Source organism: Sinocyclocheilus rhinocerous, unplaced genomic scaffold, assembly GCF_001515625.1.
Source record: "Sinocyclocheilus rhinocerous isolate Xijiao unplaced genomic scaffold, SAMN03320098_v1.1 scaffold3063, whole genome shotgun sequence".
Taxonomy (NCBI): domain Eukaryota; kingdom Metazoa; phylum Chordata; class Actinopteri; order Cypriniformes; family Cyprinidae; genus Sinocyclocheilus; species Sinocyclocheilus rhinocerous.
In genome coordinates, this window is record NW_015640469.1 from 251,569 (window position 1) to 266,832 (window position 15,264).

The window sequence follows — 15,264 nt, forward strand, 5'->3', positions numbered from 1 at the left end:
GGTGTGCGCATGCTAATTGTTGGTGTCCTCACATGCCGCCACCTCTCGCTTATGGCTGTGGAATATTACTTTAGCAGGGGCAGAGTGGGTGGAGAACACAAACACCCAGAGATGGCAATGTTGGCTTTAGGTGGAGTCAACAAAGAGGTAGAAGATGGCCCTCGAGGGGCCTTCCTGCCTTAGCTAGTAGTTTTCCTCTTCAACTTGGCTCTCAGATCTCTGAGATCCTGTTCATCATTTGTAGCTTTAGTTGCGTTCATAATAATATAACGTGTAATTCAATTAAATAATCTTTTTATTAGTCATCTCTGCTCAGAAAATAACTGCTTAAACCAGATTTTGCAGGTCTCTTAATCTTCCTAAGCTTGCTAACCAGCAGACAAGTGCCCAAAACCAGACAAGATAAGAACTACAGCAAACCAGCTTTGCCTAGTTTAGGCATTAAAATCTTAAAATCTGTTAATGCATTCAAATTTGAACAACTAGAAAAACATTTGCATCTCCATTTCTCTGGCCGTGAAACAGAATCAAGTCAGGAACACATAAAAGCAGGCAGATATTATGCATAACAGATACTGTAGTTGTATTGATCGTATTGGTGCCAGTTACATAGACGCTTGTTCTACTGCAAGATCAATAAATGTTCTTTATGTTTGACATTTACATTTGTCCTCTTATGTAAAAAAAAAAAAGTAGAAAACCTGGAAAGCAGTTTGACAGAAAGTAACCTTGACTAGTTTGAGGTTTTTCTCTTTGTCTTCTGTATCTGAACAGTCAACCAGAGTCCTCACATCCTTTCACAGGATGACACTTTGTCATAGAAACAGACATTTGTAGTTCCTCAGTCTGGTCTGGAGAAAAAAAAAAAAAAAAGATGGGATTTTGGGAAAAGGACTTGGCTAACAGTTGATATGACTGAGGGAGGCCATGCTGCTGCAGTTAATGGCTGCTGTCTGGACTTTGGGTGGGTTGATCAATTATTGAAGATAGTGTGAGGGCCCGAGGAGAAGTGGAGGAGAAAGAGAGAAAAAAGCGGGTGAGGAAAGTAATGGGCGTGTCAGCCGGAGCAGACGGAGGGGGCACAGTGACATTAGTCATTCAGTACTTGTAGGTTGAGTAAGTTCTCCCCCTTGAGGAAACCAGAGGCTCACATGCATGTGGGCTCTCATACCAAACGCTGAAAGAATGAGTCAAGGTACTTCTCAAACCAGAAACTTCTCTGTTCTCGGTTTCTATTTATTTTGAAAAACCAACAAGTTTTGAGGTTAACGAGGCATCATATTGAATTTGCTTCTGTATGAATTTCAAAGGTTTGTGTTTATGAAAAATGTCTATGTGTCTTATTGGTGAGTTTATGTTTGCATAAAGGAATAGTTCATCCAGAAAAGACATTTTTGTCATTATTCACTGAATTCAAATAATTTTTTTTATGCTTAACACACATTTTTCAAGAGACTTCATGCAGCTCTTTCCATAGAATGACAATTCATATATGTCAAGCTCTAAAAATAACAAAAAGCATAAAACATACCATAAAAGTAGCCAGAGGACTTCTGAGAAGTGATATTTGATCTCATTATTGTCTAAAATATATTTGATTTGAGAGTTATGGCTGAGGGGAAGAAAATAAAATAAGATAATGCCTTATATTTGAATCTTTTCCTCACACAAATTTATTTTATTTTATTTTATTTTATTTTATTTTATTTAACTAGAAAAACATTTGCATCTCCATTTCTCTGGCCGTGAAACAGAATCAAGTCAGGAACACATAAAAGCAGGCAGATATTATGCATAACAGATACTGTAGTTGTATTGATCGTATTGGTGCCAGTTACATAGACGCTTGTTCTACTGCAAGATCAATAAATGTTCTTTATGTTTGACATTTACATTTGTCCTCTTATGTAAAAAAAAAAAAGTAGAAAACCTGGAAAGCAGTTTGACAGAAAGTAACCTTGACTAGTTTGAGGTTTTTCTCTTTGTCTTCTGTATCTGAACAGTCAACCAGAGTCCTCACATCCTTTCACAGGATGACACTTTGTCATAGAAACAGACATTTGTAGTTCCTCAGTCTGGTCTGGAGAAAAAAAAAAAAAAAGATGTGATTTTGGGAAAAGGACTTGGCTAACAGTTGATATGACTGAGTGAGGCCATGCTGCTGCAGTTAATGGCTGCTGTCTGGACTTTGGGTGGGTTGATCAATTATTGAAGATAGTGTGAGGGCCCGAGGAGAAGTGGAGGAGAAAGAGAGAAAAAAGCGGGTGAGGAAAGTAATGGGCGTGTCAGCCGGAGCAGACGGAGGGGGCACAGTGACATTAGTCATTCAGTACTTGTAGGTTGAGTAAGTTCTCCCCCTTGAGGAAACCAGAGGCTCACATGCATGTGGGCTCTCATACCAAACGCTGAAAGAATGAGTCAAGGTACTTCTCAAACCAGAAACTTCTCTGTTCTCGGTTTCTATTTATTTTGAAAAACCAACAAGTTTTGAGGTTAACGAGGCATCATATTGAATTTGCTTCTGTATGAATTTCAAAGGTTTGTGTTTATGAAAAATGTCTATGTGTCTTATTGGTGAGTTTATGTTTGCATAAAGGAATAGTTCATCCAGAAAAGACATTTTTGTCATTATTCACTGAATTCAAATAATTTTTTTTATGCTTAACACACATTTTTCAAGAGACTTCATGCAGCTCTTTCCATAGAATGACAATTCATATATGTCAAGCTCTAAAAATAACAAAAAGCATAAAACATACCATAAAAGTAGCCAGAGGACTTCTGAGAAGTGATATTTGATCTCATTATTGTCTAAAATATATTTGATTTGAGAGTTATGGCTGAGGGGAAGAAAATAAAATAAGATAATGCCTTATATTTGAATCTTTTCCTCACACAAATTTATTTTATTTTATTTTATTTTATTTTATTTTATTTAGGGGGGAGCTTGGCACACGCAGTGACTATTAACTTTCATTATATAGATTTTTCTTTTTTTTTTCCTCATCCACAGAAAATATAGTGAGTCTATAATGACAGAATTTTCGTTTTCTACACCGCTTTTTTGCACTATTTTCAACTTTCAATGCTCAAAGACACTGAGTTTCTAATCATAAGCGAAAATAAAAGGAAAGGAGGAAAGAAACGGAGAAAAGGAGGAGGGGGCTGAGGTCAGGATGTTTTTGGCGAGGCTATCGGATTGCACAGAGAGCATCCTGTCTTGGCGTTATCGCTGTTCTCCTATCCTTCTCTCCCTCTCTTTTTTTTTCCTCACTCCCCCTTAACCAGACTTCAAGATCAGAGATTGATACAGGAAGGATACCTGATGAGAGTCAATGCCACAGATTTCCAGGTCTTGGGATAGAAAAGAGGAAAGGGAGGGCAAAGAAAGCAACAATGACATGTATTTCCTTTTGACCAGTTTCCTTAAATATGGTTGAAATTGAGCCTTTTATACTACTTAATTACTTTTGTTCTGTGAATGTTAAGATGTGTCTGCCATGTGGGATTGAACTCTTGGCTCACTACAAAAGAAAACTTCTAATCTGCATGATTGCAATGTTGCAGGATAGTGGAGTAGATAATATATGTTAACATTTTAAATTCTTCTAATTATTTGTAATGCATTACTTCATAAACACAGAAGCCCTTGAGCATGAAATGTATAATTTTGCCAAAATTGGTCATAATTTTGCACGCTTACTGTCTAGTATGACCATATCGTTAGCCGTATGTCAACAACTTTAAAGGGGTCATATGATGCGATTTCAAGTTTTCCTTTCTCTTCGGAGTGTTACAAGCTCTTGGTGCATAAAGAAGATCTGTAAAGTTGCAAAGACTAAAGTCTCAAATCCAAAGAGATATTCTTTATAAAAGTTAAGAGTCAGCCACACCTACCTAAAACGGCTCGTTCTAACACGCCCCCACACTGTAAACCCGAACAGTACTACTAACTTATAAAGATTAAGAACACTGCAATTAAAGTCTGTTAAATCGTTGATGCAACTTATAGTCAGCTGTCTTAACCGTGGCTTGTGTACTGCAAACGCATACCAGCTTCATCACTGTGTCTGTCACGCGACTCTGTTGTCCTTTCGGGCTTGAACTGATGGTAAAACTAATGACATTATTTACTGTCTTTACGTTTATTTTGAAAGATGAAGCTCGCGATTATGGTAAGGGGCGTTACATTTCCGACGAGTGCTTGTGGTGTTCGGCCAATCAGAATGCACTGGGTCAGCTGGCCAATCAGAGCAGACTGCGCTTGTCAAAGGAGGGGGCTTTGTAGAAAACGAAGCGTTTGAGAGAGGTGGGGCATAGAGGACCTACAATAATGTACAGTATTTGAAAAATAATGTGTTTTATGAACATTAAAGCATGTCAACATATTCTGTTACACCAAATACACAAAATAATGATCTTTAAAATAGCATCATTTGACCCCTTTAATGAAAACCAATGCCAAAACCTACTGTGGCCTTGCAAAGTGATAAAAAATACGCTCATAAATTCTCCATAGAGGTTTTGGTCAGAAGATGCTTTGCTGAAAACATGCATCATAAATTATTGTGTATTTATAGAGTATATGCCATGTTCAACAGCTGGCACAGGGGTTGTCATTGACTGTTGTCCTCTTGCTGCCATTCATCTTGGGCTGTGGCAAACAACCCGCTTCTTTGTATTACAAGAGAAGCATGAAGACAGACATCACAAGACAAGAATGGGAGGGGAGGCCTTTGACTTACAAAGGGTTTTTTCTTTTCTATTTTGCTTTTTCTCTGCCCTCTAGCTCTTAATGTGTTGAAGACGTGGCTGGGGCTGTGCATATTTTCACTTCCTCTTTAAGGAAATCTTTCCATACTGAAGCCAAATAAACAACAGACTGTTTCAATGGTATTACCTTAAGCTCGGCATTCTTGAGATGTTTGCTCTCTTTTCATGCAAATGCAACCAATTTTTGTAGCAGAGTTGCATTTTATGGGTGAGATAAGATGAAAAAGGTGATGCTAATAATAAATTACAAATGAATTATATTTTAAAATGTATTAAAAACTTAATATATTTATATAAAATATATTTATGTAAAATGTAATTTAGAAATAAAACTAAAATGTTATTTATCAACGTGTTGAAAATCAGCTTCCAGTCTTCAATGCCACTTGATCCTTAAAAAAAATATTTTAATATGCTGATTTGGTGAAAACAGTTGTGCTGCTTAATATACATAAATAATATACATAAATAAAAAATTATATAATTTATTTAAAAAGTACTTACTTTTGAACTGTAGTCTATATGAAATTATTTTTTGTTATCTAATATGTAATGGCTCTATTCTTAATATAATTGCATGTACTTTTCATTTACCATGTCAACATGTTAACATTTATTTATACAGTTTGCCTGATAGAGCTAAATAAAAAAGGCAAAAGTATATGATATAATCTTAAATACTAAATGGATATACTGTAAAAACCTAAACCTACTCAGTACATAAGAATCACCTTTTTCAAACATTTAATGTTTGAATGCTCAAAAATCTTTGTCCCAATTGTAGTCTCCCATCATTTAATTGCTGATATCACCTCTTCCAGATTGGCAGCTTCCCTACGGCCCACCCTGCCTCTGGCGCCATGCTTATGGGCACAAGGCCTCAATCGCCCTGGGCGGCCACTTTGGCTCTGTAGCCCACCTCCTAAAAACACTTGCACAGAGCAATGCACCTCCAGCAGGCCTCCCTGGCGTTGACTGGCTGCCCAGAAGCTTAGACAGAGGGCATCAGTGTGAAGAGCCTGGCTTTCTTCCCCCCAGCCACTCAAACACTTTCCTGGGCACGTCACATGAAAGGACCCCTGTGTCTTAAAAGTGTTAGCCACATCGCTAACAAGAGCATGCTTACTGACTAATTTTCACACTGCTGAATACACAGCGTACACTTGCAAGCACGTTTGAGAGATATGAATCTGTGTAATAATTATGTGAAGATAAAATTATATGTAGTTAGTTATAGTTAGGAACCAGTGACAGTGCTGATTCATCTGCTATATGATGGCAAGAGAGGCCGCAATACCAGGATTAAGGCAGGACATGGTGGATGTCTGACATTGGTGATGAAATAAAGGTGATGAAACATTTGCTTATTTGAAGAATAAATGTTGTTGCTGCTGCTGTCTTGGAAAATTAAACCCAACACATACAGATGATACTCTTAGATTCACTGAGTTCAGGAAAAGTCTTTAAGGTCATGTTACTGTGCAGCATTCAAAAAATATTTTAGCCTATATAATAATAATATGTATATTTACACTGCTGTTCAGAGGCCAGTAATATTTTTTTAAGACAACATTTTTTCTTTTGAACTTTCAGTTTGTTAAAGAATCCTGAAAAAAGTATCATGGTCTCCACAAAAATATTAAGTAGACTGTTTTCAACATTGATAATAAGAAATGTTTCTTGAGCACCAAATCAACAAATTAGAATGATTTATGAAGGAACATGTGACACTGAAGACTGGAGTAATGATGCAGAATTCAGCTTTGCCATCACAGGAATAAATGGCATAAAAAAAATAAAAAAAAATAAAAAAAAAATATATATATATATATATATATAAACAGTTATTTAAAATTGTAATAATATTTCATAATATTACTTTTTCACAATATTACAGTATGTTTTATCAAATAATTGTGGCCTTGGTGAGCATAAGAGGCTCCTTTCAAAAACATTAAAAAGTCTTAGCGGCCCAAACATTTGAATGGTAGTGTATAATACATTGTAATTTATTCTGTTTCATTTTTATTTACTTGAATGGGACAAGAAGGATATTATAACTCACTTTGATATGAGCCAGGTTTTAACCTACAAAGAGCAAAAAGAACATTTGCAAAAATCACATTTTGGGATTTTCTTCAGCAGAAAGGGCCAGTTGTCACCCATTACTTCTGTGATCGAAATCCGTTTTCTGGAAGCCTCTTTGTGATAGAAGTTCATTCAAAAGTGCGTACTTTAATTGACACTCAACATGCACTAGATGTGGTTTTCACCCCTCTAACTGACTTGGCAAATGCAGGCACCACACGTTCTGTAGGCTTCTGTTACCTTTCTTTTCATCTCTGCCTCATGATGGTGTGATGGCATGGAGACGGAGCTTGATTCAGCCACCCATGACAACAGAGGCGTCTCTCCAATCAACAACGGAAAGGTGTGAAACAGTTTGAGTAAAATTAACAGCAAGAAAATAATGAGGCCCTCTGGGTATCCCATCACCCCTTGCTCTCCTCTCCACGATTCCCACCTTTCTCTTGTGATCGTTACCTCTGCGCCTGTCTTCTCACAAAACATGCTGTGCACGTTTTTTCACTTTTTCATCTGTCTCTCCCTCTCTCGCTCTGTCTTCTTTTTCTGCTTCTTCACCAACATCTTCTCAAAAATTCCTTTGCTTCTGCGTAGTGTAACTTCTCCAAATTTCTCCTCTTCGAATTGATCTTCTTAAAATTCCTGTGTTCCTCTTACGCTAATTGTTATTCCACTTTTCTTCTCATTAGTCAGTGCTTTTCTCATTTTCATTTTTCATGCAGGTTTTGCTGCTTATTATATTTCTGCTGATGACCTTCAAAACGTTCTTTTTGTTACAGTAAGTGACGCTCAGTGAGGTTTTGAAAGCAATGCTTAAATATAGCATATTTTGTTACTATCAGTGTAGTTTAGCAGGAACAGAGTTTATGAAAGAGCACAAATGCATCTTCTAACATTGTTTAACATTTAAATATAAGCTGTTGAGAAAGGAAACAGAGCCGAATTTGTGTTGGGTAAACATGTCTATTGTCAATACAACCCCTACTGTGAGACTTCATATTGATTCATATAACATGGAGTGTGAGTGGGGAGATTTTGGGGTGCGTGGGTCACATGAATTGCGGTGCAGGGGCAGATGGTGACAAATGGACATTCATCCCCCCTGTCTCTGTCCTCTAGAGGAACTCCCCAGGGGAAAAATGCACTGGAGGCGGGAAGCAGAAGCGAAGCCATTGTGAAGGGGAAGCTGTCAGGCACTTCCTGTTATGAGAGGAAATGCATACAAATGTGCTTCCTGACCTCCCCCCTCCGACTCCCCCTCACACACACACACACCGAACTCAGGCTAGGAATCTGACCTTTTTTCTCCTTTCTCCCTTTCATTCTTTCTGTTTGGCAGTAGAAAGTGATTCTCAGTCGTTTGAACAACAGTTCAGACTCTCCTCACCATTATGTGCGCAATGGCGCATTTAAGTCTACATACTCGGCAGTTAGTTTGTCATGCATGACACGGTTGTGCTCACATGATAAGGGTTTCACACTCCTGTGGTCTACAGGTTCAGGGTTCGAAGAAACAAAATCACAATCGTTATGAACCATGGTCCATCACTTTTTGCAGCTCTCACCACATTGAGGAGGTGTTGTAACTGGCATTTTCTGCAATTAGCACGCTGGCTCGCTGAAGGCTCATGTGCTTCACAGATAACAAGGAATGAGATTGTGGAGGCAAGTAGCGAGCAAGAGAAGCGGGACAACATCACTTAAGGCCCTTGTGACCAAATTACTTCAGCATGTTTCATATACAGGTGCATCTCAATAAATTAGAATGTCGTGGAAAAGTTCATTTATTTCAGTAATTCAACTCAAATTGTGAAACTCGTGTATTAAATAAATTCAATGCACACAGACTGAAGTAGTTTAAGTCTTTGGTTCTTTTAATTGTGATGATTTTGGAATGAACTTTTCCACAACATTCTAATTTATTGAGATGCACCTGTATGGTGAACTTTGTACCAAACCACTGGTTTTGGAGACAATGAGCTTGGGAAATCATTTGCTTTGAGTGACCTAACTATTACAAAGTTATTTTCATCATCTGATAAGATAAGTAATGTTCAGCTAATATTCAGTCATCTGATCTCCCACAGTGAGGTGACTCTCTTCATGTTAAATAAGCAGCTTTTATTAGTCTACTGTATTTATCTGATTTGAGTATTTATCTCATGTTGAGTGGACATGACTTTAAACAGATTTCCCACTCATATTTTAGGGTTAAAACCTAATAGTAAAAAAAAGCATTCTTTCATCATTTTCTCACCCTCATCTGACTTTGTTTCTTCGGCGAAACACAAAAGAAGATATTTTGAAGAATCTTGTTAACTGAAAAGTTTTGACTGACAATTTTGACTTCTATTGTCAAAATATCAGAGATATCTTTCATAGAAGAAAGTAAGTGAGATGATGGTGATGACATGAAGGCGAGTAAAAGATAACATAATTTTCTTTTTTGGGTTGAGTATCCATTTAAGATCTAACACCTTTAACTTAAATAGGAATATACTTGTGTAAATGAATAGCAAAGTGAAATTATAAGGAAACTTTATGGATTTTATGGACATCAAAAGAATATAATTGACATTGCAAAAAGCCTATGATGAAGGATTTGTGAAGTATCTTTAGTATGTGGTGTTAGTGTTTGACTGTGGGTGTTGAAGTCACTGGCCACAGTTGTTAGCTTGACCACAGTGATTATTTTAAGTCTTTATATCTCCATATCTAAGTATGTGTCATACTACTTCCTCTTTCTGAGAACTGCTTCAGATTGCTACGTTTATTTTGGATGTGCGAATTAATGACTGACTTTATTATTTGTTATTCAAATAATCCAAAATTCAAAGTTTGTTCATCAAACACACTGTTCAGCGTTTTCTTTTCTCAACCTGCTGTCATACTGGAGGTCAAATATATCAAATGACAGATTTTTGACTTATTCTTTTTGCATCTTGTCACACTTGCCAAATCTCCAGAAGCCTCAAGAAGAAACCTCTCAGAACTGCAAAGCCACACTATAGAGGCTTTCTCAGGAAGCTCGAAACTCACATTGTGGCTTTATCTTGCAGATAAGGGTGCTGTCAAAACATCACTTGTGTTATTTAAGTGCCTGTTCAACTTGTCAAAATGATCTTGTCAAAATTATACATAATCAATGCATCATAACTTCTCTCATAAATTATTAGAAATATGATGATAGAGGATGACCAGCAGGATGAGAATCACTACTATAACTTTTGTAACTATAATCTCTGAAGGTAAGTTAGGTTACTTATCATAACACTTTCATTGTACTGAAAGAGAGCAAAGAACATTTACATTATCAAAGAACAGGTTCACTGACAGTCTAGAGCTCAAGCACTCTCAAAAACTCCCATTAAAATCACTGAAGCTGTTTACATTGTGAAATGAATATCTTACTTACAGATTCATACACACGTCTGCAGTTTGTTGTTTCTGACGAGAGAATTCGCCAGAAAGGTAGCGAGTGAAAACACCAGCATTTTAGCGATTACTCATCTGAACGCCTCTGATTGGTCATTGCATTCATAAGCTCAACAGCATCGTGTGTGATTGGTTATAATGCGCAGCGCTGTAAAAACGTGTCGACGCGTTTGACTCTGGCTCAGCGCCAGCCAGCGAACTTAGATTTGAATTTAGCAGCTGATGATATGAGGTGCTGAACGATTTAATCATGCTGGTGTGATTGTATCAAATACAGAAAATATTATTCGGCTATTTTTTGTCTTTTGGAAGATGCATTCAATATCCACTTGGCTCAAAAATACTTTGAATGGGCATGATGCCTCTGACTCCAGTTCAAGTACACAAACTATAAAAAGTGGTGACTGGACATTATTTTGTTTAAGGGGATAGTTCACCCAAAAATTTACTCACCATCATATTGCACCAAACCTGGATGACTTTCTTTATTCTGTGGGGTGCAAACAATTTATTTATTTATTTAGGACCCCACTGACTTTCATTATATGGACAAAAATGTTCTTGAAATAACTTTTTAGTGCTCTGCGGGTGAAAGAAAATCAAATAAGTTTGGAACGACATGAGGGTGAATATATGAATTTTCATTTTTGAGAGAACTATGTTTAGATTACCTGACAATGTACACTATAAACTGTTTCTATTTTTCATAAGGCTACACAAGTTTAATTTAGACTGTACCCATATTTTTAAATTAAAACTCAAGTTTTTTAAACAAAAACGTCCCAGGTTACGTATGTAACCATGGTTCCCCGAGGGAACGAGACGCTGCGTCGGAAAACGCTAGGGGAACGCCTTCAGCGATACCAAGCTCTGAATCATATGTGTAATCAGTCGAACGATGGGCGAGACGTCAGCGGCGGGTGACGTCATGACCAGGAAGCTTTAAAAGCACGTGCTAGCGTTTTCCGACGCAGCTCGAGTTCCCGAAGGGGAACTACATCTCTTATGTAACTAGGACGCATTCTTAATTTGTTTTTTTTTTCATTTAACATACCAGCTAAATAGTTTCACCATGACAACGTGAGAAACAAATTAGCAGCATCAAGAATGTAATACCTTATGCTAATACGTGCTAATTCTCTTGCTGATTATCAAGAGAATAATGTTATATTTTGTAATATAATGCACTTTCATTACGCAGTAAATAAAGAGATATAGATTGCTGTGAACATGTATCACAATAACAGGTGCATGGGGACATTTTGGCTACATTTAAAAGAGATGAAGAGTTTAGTGGTTTGGCCTCAAGGTTCCTCCTTTGTCATGAGCTGGTCTCTGTGTGTGTGTTTGTGTGTGTGTGTGTGTGTGTGTGTGTGTGGTTTCTCCAGCACTCTTTAAGTGCTTAGGAGACATGAAACCTCTGAGGTCAGAGAGAGATGCTTCTTCTTCTTTTTTTTGTAATGCTTCAAATTTAGATTAGAACATGCACTGAGAAGTCATTAACAGCCTCTCAGACACTCTGTGGCAGCGATGATCTTTGTGCGTGAGTGAGTGTGTGCATGTGTTTGTATGTCTGTGCATCTGCTGAAAAGTGCATTTGCACACAGATGTACACGAGGAGAATTTGTCTCCCGTGCAATACAGACAATCTTTCTTTTTTCCCCCAGTTTGCTTAAGGTGTATATGGTTAACCTTTATCATGGAATAAAATCCTAATTATACAGTTGATCTTTTGTATTAGAGGGGCCAGATAAAGTTAGTGTTACTGTATTATTCTTCATTATTATTCTGTATTAATAATACTGTATTATTATTATTATTATGAAAGGTTAGTGCATGATTTTGGAGCACATAGGTTATATTTCGATTATTAAAACTATTTTCTACTTATGAATGCAAGAATAAAAGCAAAAATGAAATAAGCATAATACTTTTGGTTAAAGAACAGAATTTTTAAGAGAGCTTCAGATGATTTATGAGAGGAAAGAGCTATTACGCTATTGTCTGTTTTTCCAGATAATTTGGAAGAGCGCAAAGGAAAATAAAGGAATGCAGACAGAAGGAAAGAAAAGTAACATTGATTTTTCCGAAGAAACACTGTATTTAGGACAACTCGGGAGTCAGGAATATTTAAGAGCATCAACGCGATGAGCAAACACACATAGAGTCATCCATCTCGTTTTTATGCCACCAGCCAATGCTTTGTGCAATGCCGTCAGTACAGCCTGTGACTTGTCTAACCGTTTTTCCCTCTTCTGTATCTCTCTCTAGGTGACGTTTACAAAGAGAAAGTTTGGCCTGATGAAGAAAGCCTATGAGCTGAGCGTGTTGTGTGACTGTGAGATTGCCCTCATCATCTTCAACAGTACCAACAAGCTGTTCCAGTATGCCAGCACAGATATGGACAAAGTGTTGCTCAAATACACTGAGTACAATGAGCCACATGAGAGCAGGACCAACTCCGACATTGTGGAGGTGAGATTCTCAGATCTACACACACTTACCTGACATTCTCACACTGTCAGCAGGTCGTTATTATTAAGATTCTTTTTTTCTTTTGTTTTTTAATACACTTCTGTTCAAATGTTTGGGGTCAGTCAGTTGATTTTGAAAAATGTTTTTGAAAGAAGTCTCTTATGATTTATTTATCTTGTGATAATGATTAAAAGTATAAATTTATTTAAAATAAAAAATGTATTAAAAACAAATCTTACTGACCTCAAATGTTTTAACAATAGTGTTTTCTTTTTTTCTTTCTTTTATTTATTTATTTTTAATGATTTTTTTTTTTTTTTTTCAATTTTTATGACATGTCTGACAAATTGAATGAACATTAATTATTGACCTGATAAACATTATGTAATTTAGTGGCTGTTTGAAATGAAACTAATGACAAAGTGTTATATAGGAAATGTCGATTTTTATATCGGGGCTGGTTGAAAGTCTTGACAGGTGTTTTATGTGTCATCATGTTTCAATAGACTAAATGTATAATTAAAATGTGATTTTGACTAGGTTTCTTTGTGCATAGTGCCATTGCACTCTTATTTTTTTATTTGTCCATGGAGACACTCTATAGACACAAACCCAAATGACAAACAGTTTTTGGAGTCTGATGGACTATAGATCATGCAGCACCCCTCTGATTATAATTATAAATAAGTACACTAACTGACATCCAGTATCAGGCTATATTTCATTTCACTCTGTTCTTTTTGAATGCCAGCTACTTTGATGTCTGCATTTTCTCAATCAGCTTAATGCTCCTAAAGTCTCTCAGGCCTTAGAGACATGTTGTCCGTGGGTATCTGCCATAAACCTGAGGGCCTGGCCACACTAAGCTATTGTAGTTGTCTTGAGGCAAACATCCAAATTCGCATTACAGAGTGAGCTGGTTACGTAATCTACTTTTCTGAGATGTCACAACACATCTTAAAAAGCAAAGGTGACATACGTGGGTTGACAAGGTGGTCCTCTGAAGGACTTAAGGGCTCTAAGACTGTGTCCTCTTGCCATGCGCAACAACATACGAGCAGGTCCACATCTACAAACAAAGTTAATATCCCAAGATCTATGGGGGAGTTTGTGAAGTGGGTTGATCTCTATTTAAGTGCAATCCAACTCCTTTGCTCGTAGAGTCAGACAGACAAAACATGTTTTTCTGTCTACTTCCTTTTTTTATTCTGACATATTGTCACAAGTCACATTCCTGCCCACTCTGTGTTCCATCTTCATTTCCGCTGTGTGTACACTTAATTTGCTTGATAACTCTGCAGCTTGATAGTTTTGTTTTATTTATTTACGTGTTCAGTAAGTATATTTCCATCTGCATATATCTCATAAAGCCAGTGTGGCATTTATAATTTATAGTAGTGCGGTCAAACGATTAATCACATCCAAAATAAAAGTTTTTGTTTACATAATATATGTGTGTGTACTGTGTATATTTATTATGTATATATAAAGACACACACATACAGCATATATTTTGAAAATATTTTCATGTATTTACATGTATATATTTATATTCATATGAATCATATCATATATAAATACATTTAATATATAAACGTAACACATTTTTCTTAAATATATACATGCATGTGTGTGTATTTATATATACATAATAAATATACACAGTACACACACATATATTATGTAAACAAAAACTTTTATTTTGGATGCGATTAATCACGATTAATCGTTTGACAGCACTAATTTATATATGTGTTTTATATTAATTTTTATGTGCTAGGAAATGGGTTTTCATAAATTCAGTGATCATCTGTCATTTTTGCCTCTTCTACAAGCTCAAACCTTGAGGCAGATTTAAAGGGCAGATAGAAAGTGCTTGTTATTCCTGCAGTGCATCAAGGCACAATTACAAAAATGCACTCCAAGCATGAGCAGCTGTGCGTTCCACTTGAGAAAACACTCAAGTAGATGTACAGTGCTAGATGTATTGTGATTTATTCTTAGAATATTTATTAGAGATGTACCGATGTATAATCGGTATCGGACGACAAAAGCAATTTATTTCACAATCGGCCATCTTTACATAATATCCTAATGATTTTTGGCATAAAAGAAAAATCTATAATTCTGACCCATACAATGTATTTTTGGCTATTGCTAGAAATATACCTGTGCTACTTATGACTGGTTTTGTGATCCAGGGTCACATATATTATATAAATTATAATTTAAAAAATAAATATCAGGAAAATGCACTGCTATGTAACTCCATGAAAGCTATAAATTCCTAAAAGTTCTGTCAGGACCACTATCGTCAAAGATGATTGACAATTAGCATACAGTTTGGATTGGCGGTATGGTTCTGTTCTGGGCAAGAACTCCCTGCGCATCCATGCAGCCTAGCATGGATGAGAGCAGGGAGAGCAGCAATAACAGGGTAAACAGAACAGAACCAACAAATGCATTGCAGATATCGTTAAAGTTCAATAATATTAT

General features: G+C 36.5%; 1 protein-coding gene across 1 annotated transcript in view; it reads left to right on the top strand.

Annotated features, from left to right (window-relative positions):
- Nucleotides 1-15,264, top strand: part of LOC107753177 (myocyte-specific enhancer factor 2C-like) — a 69,465-nt gene that overhangs the window by 23,045 nt on the left and 31,156 nt on the right. The window contains exon 3 of the mRNA XM_016569299.1: nt 12,565-12,768. Coding sequence (XP_016424785.1) covers nt 12,565-12,768 — 204 coding nt within the window. The remainder of the gene's footprint in view (nt 1-12,564; nt 12,769-15,264) is intronic.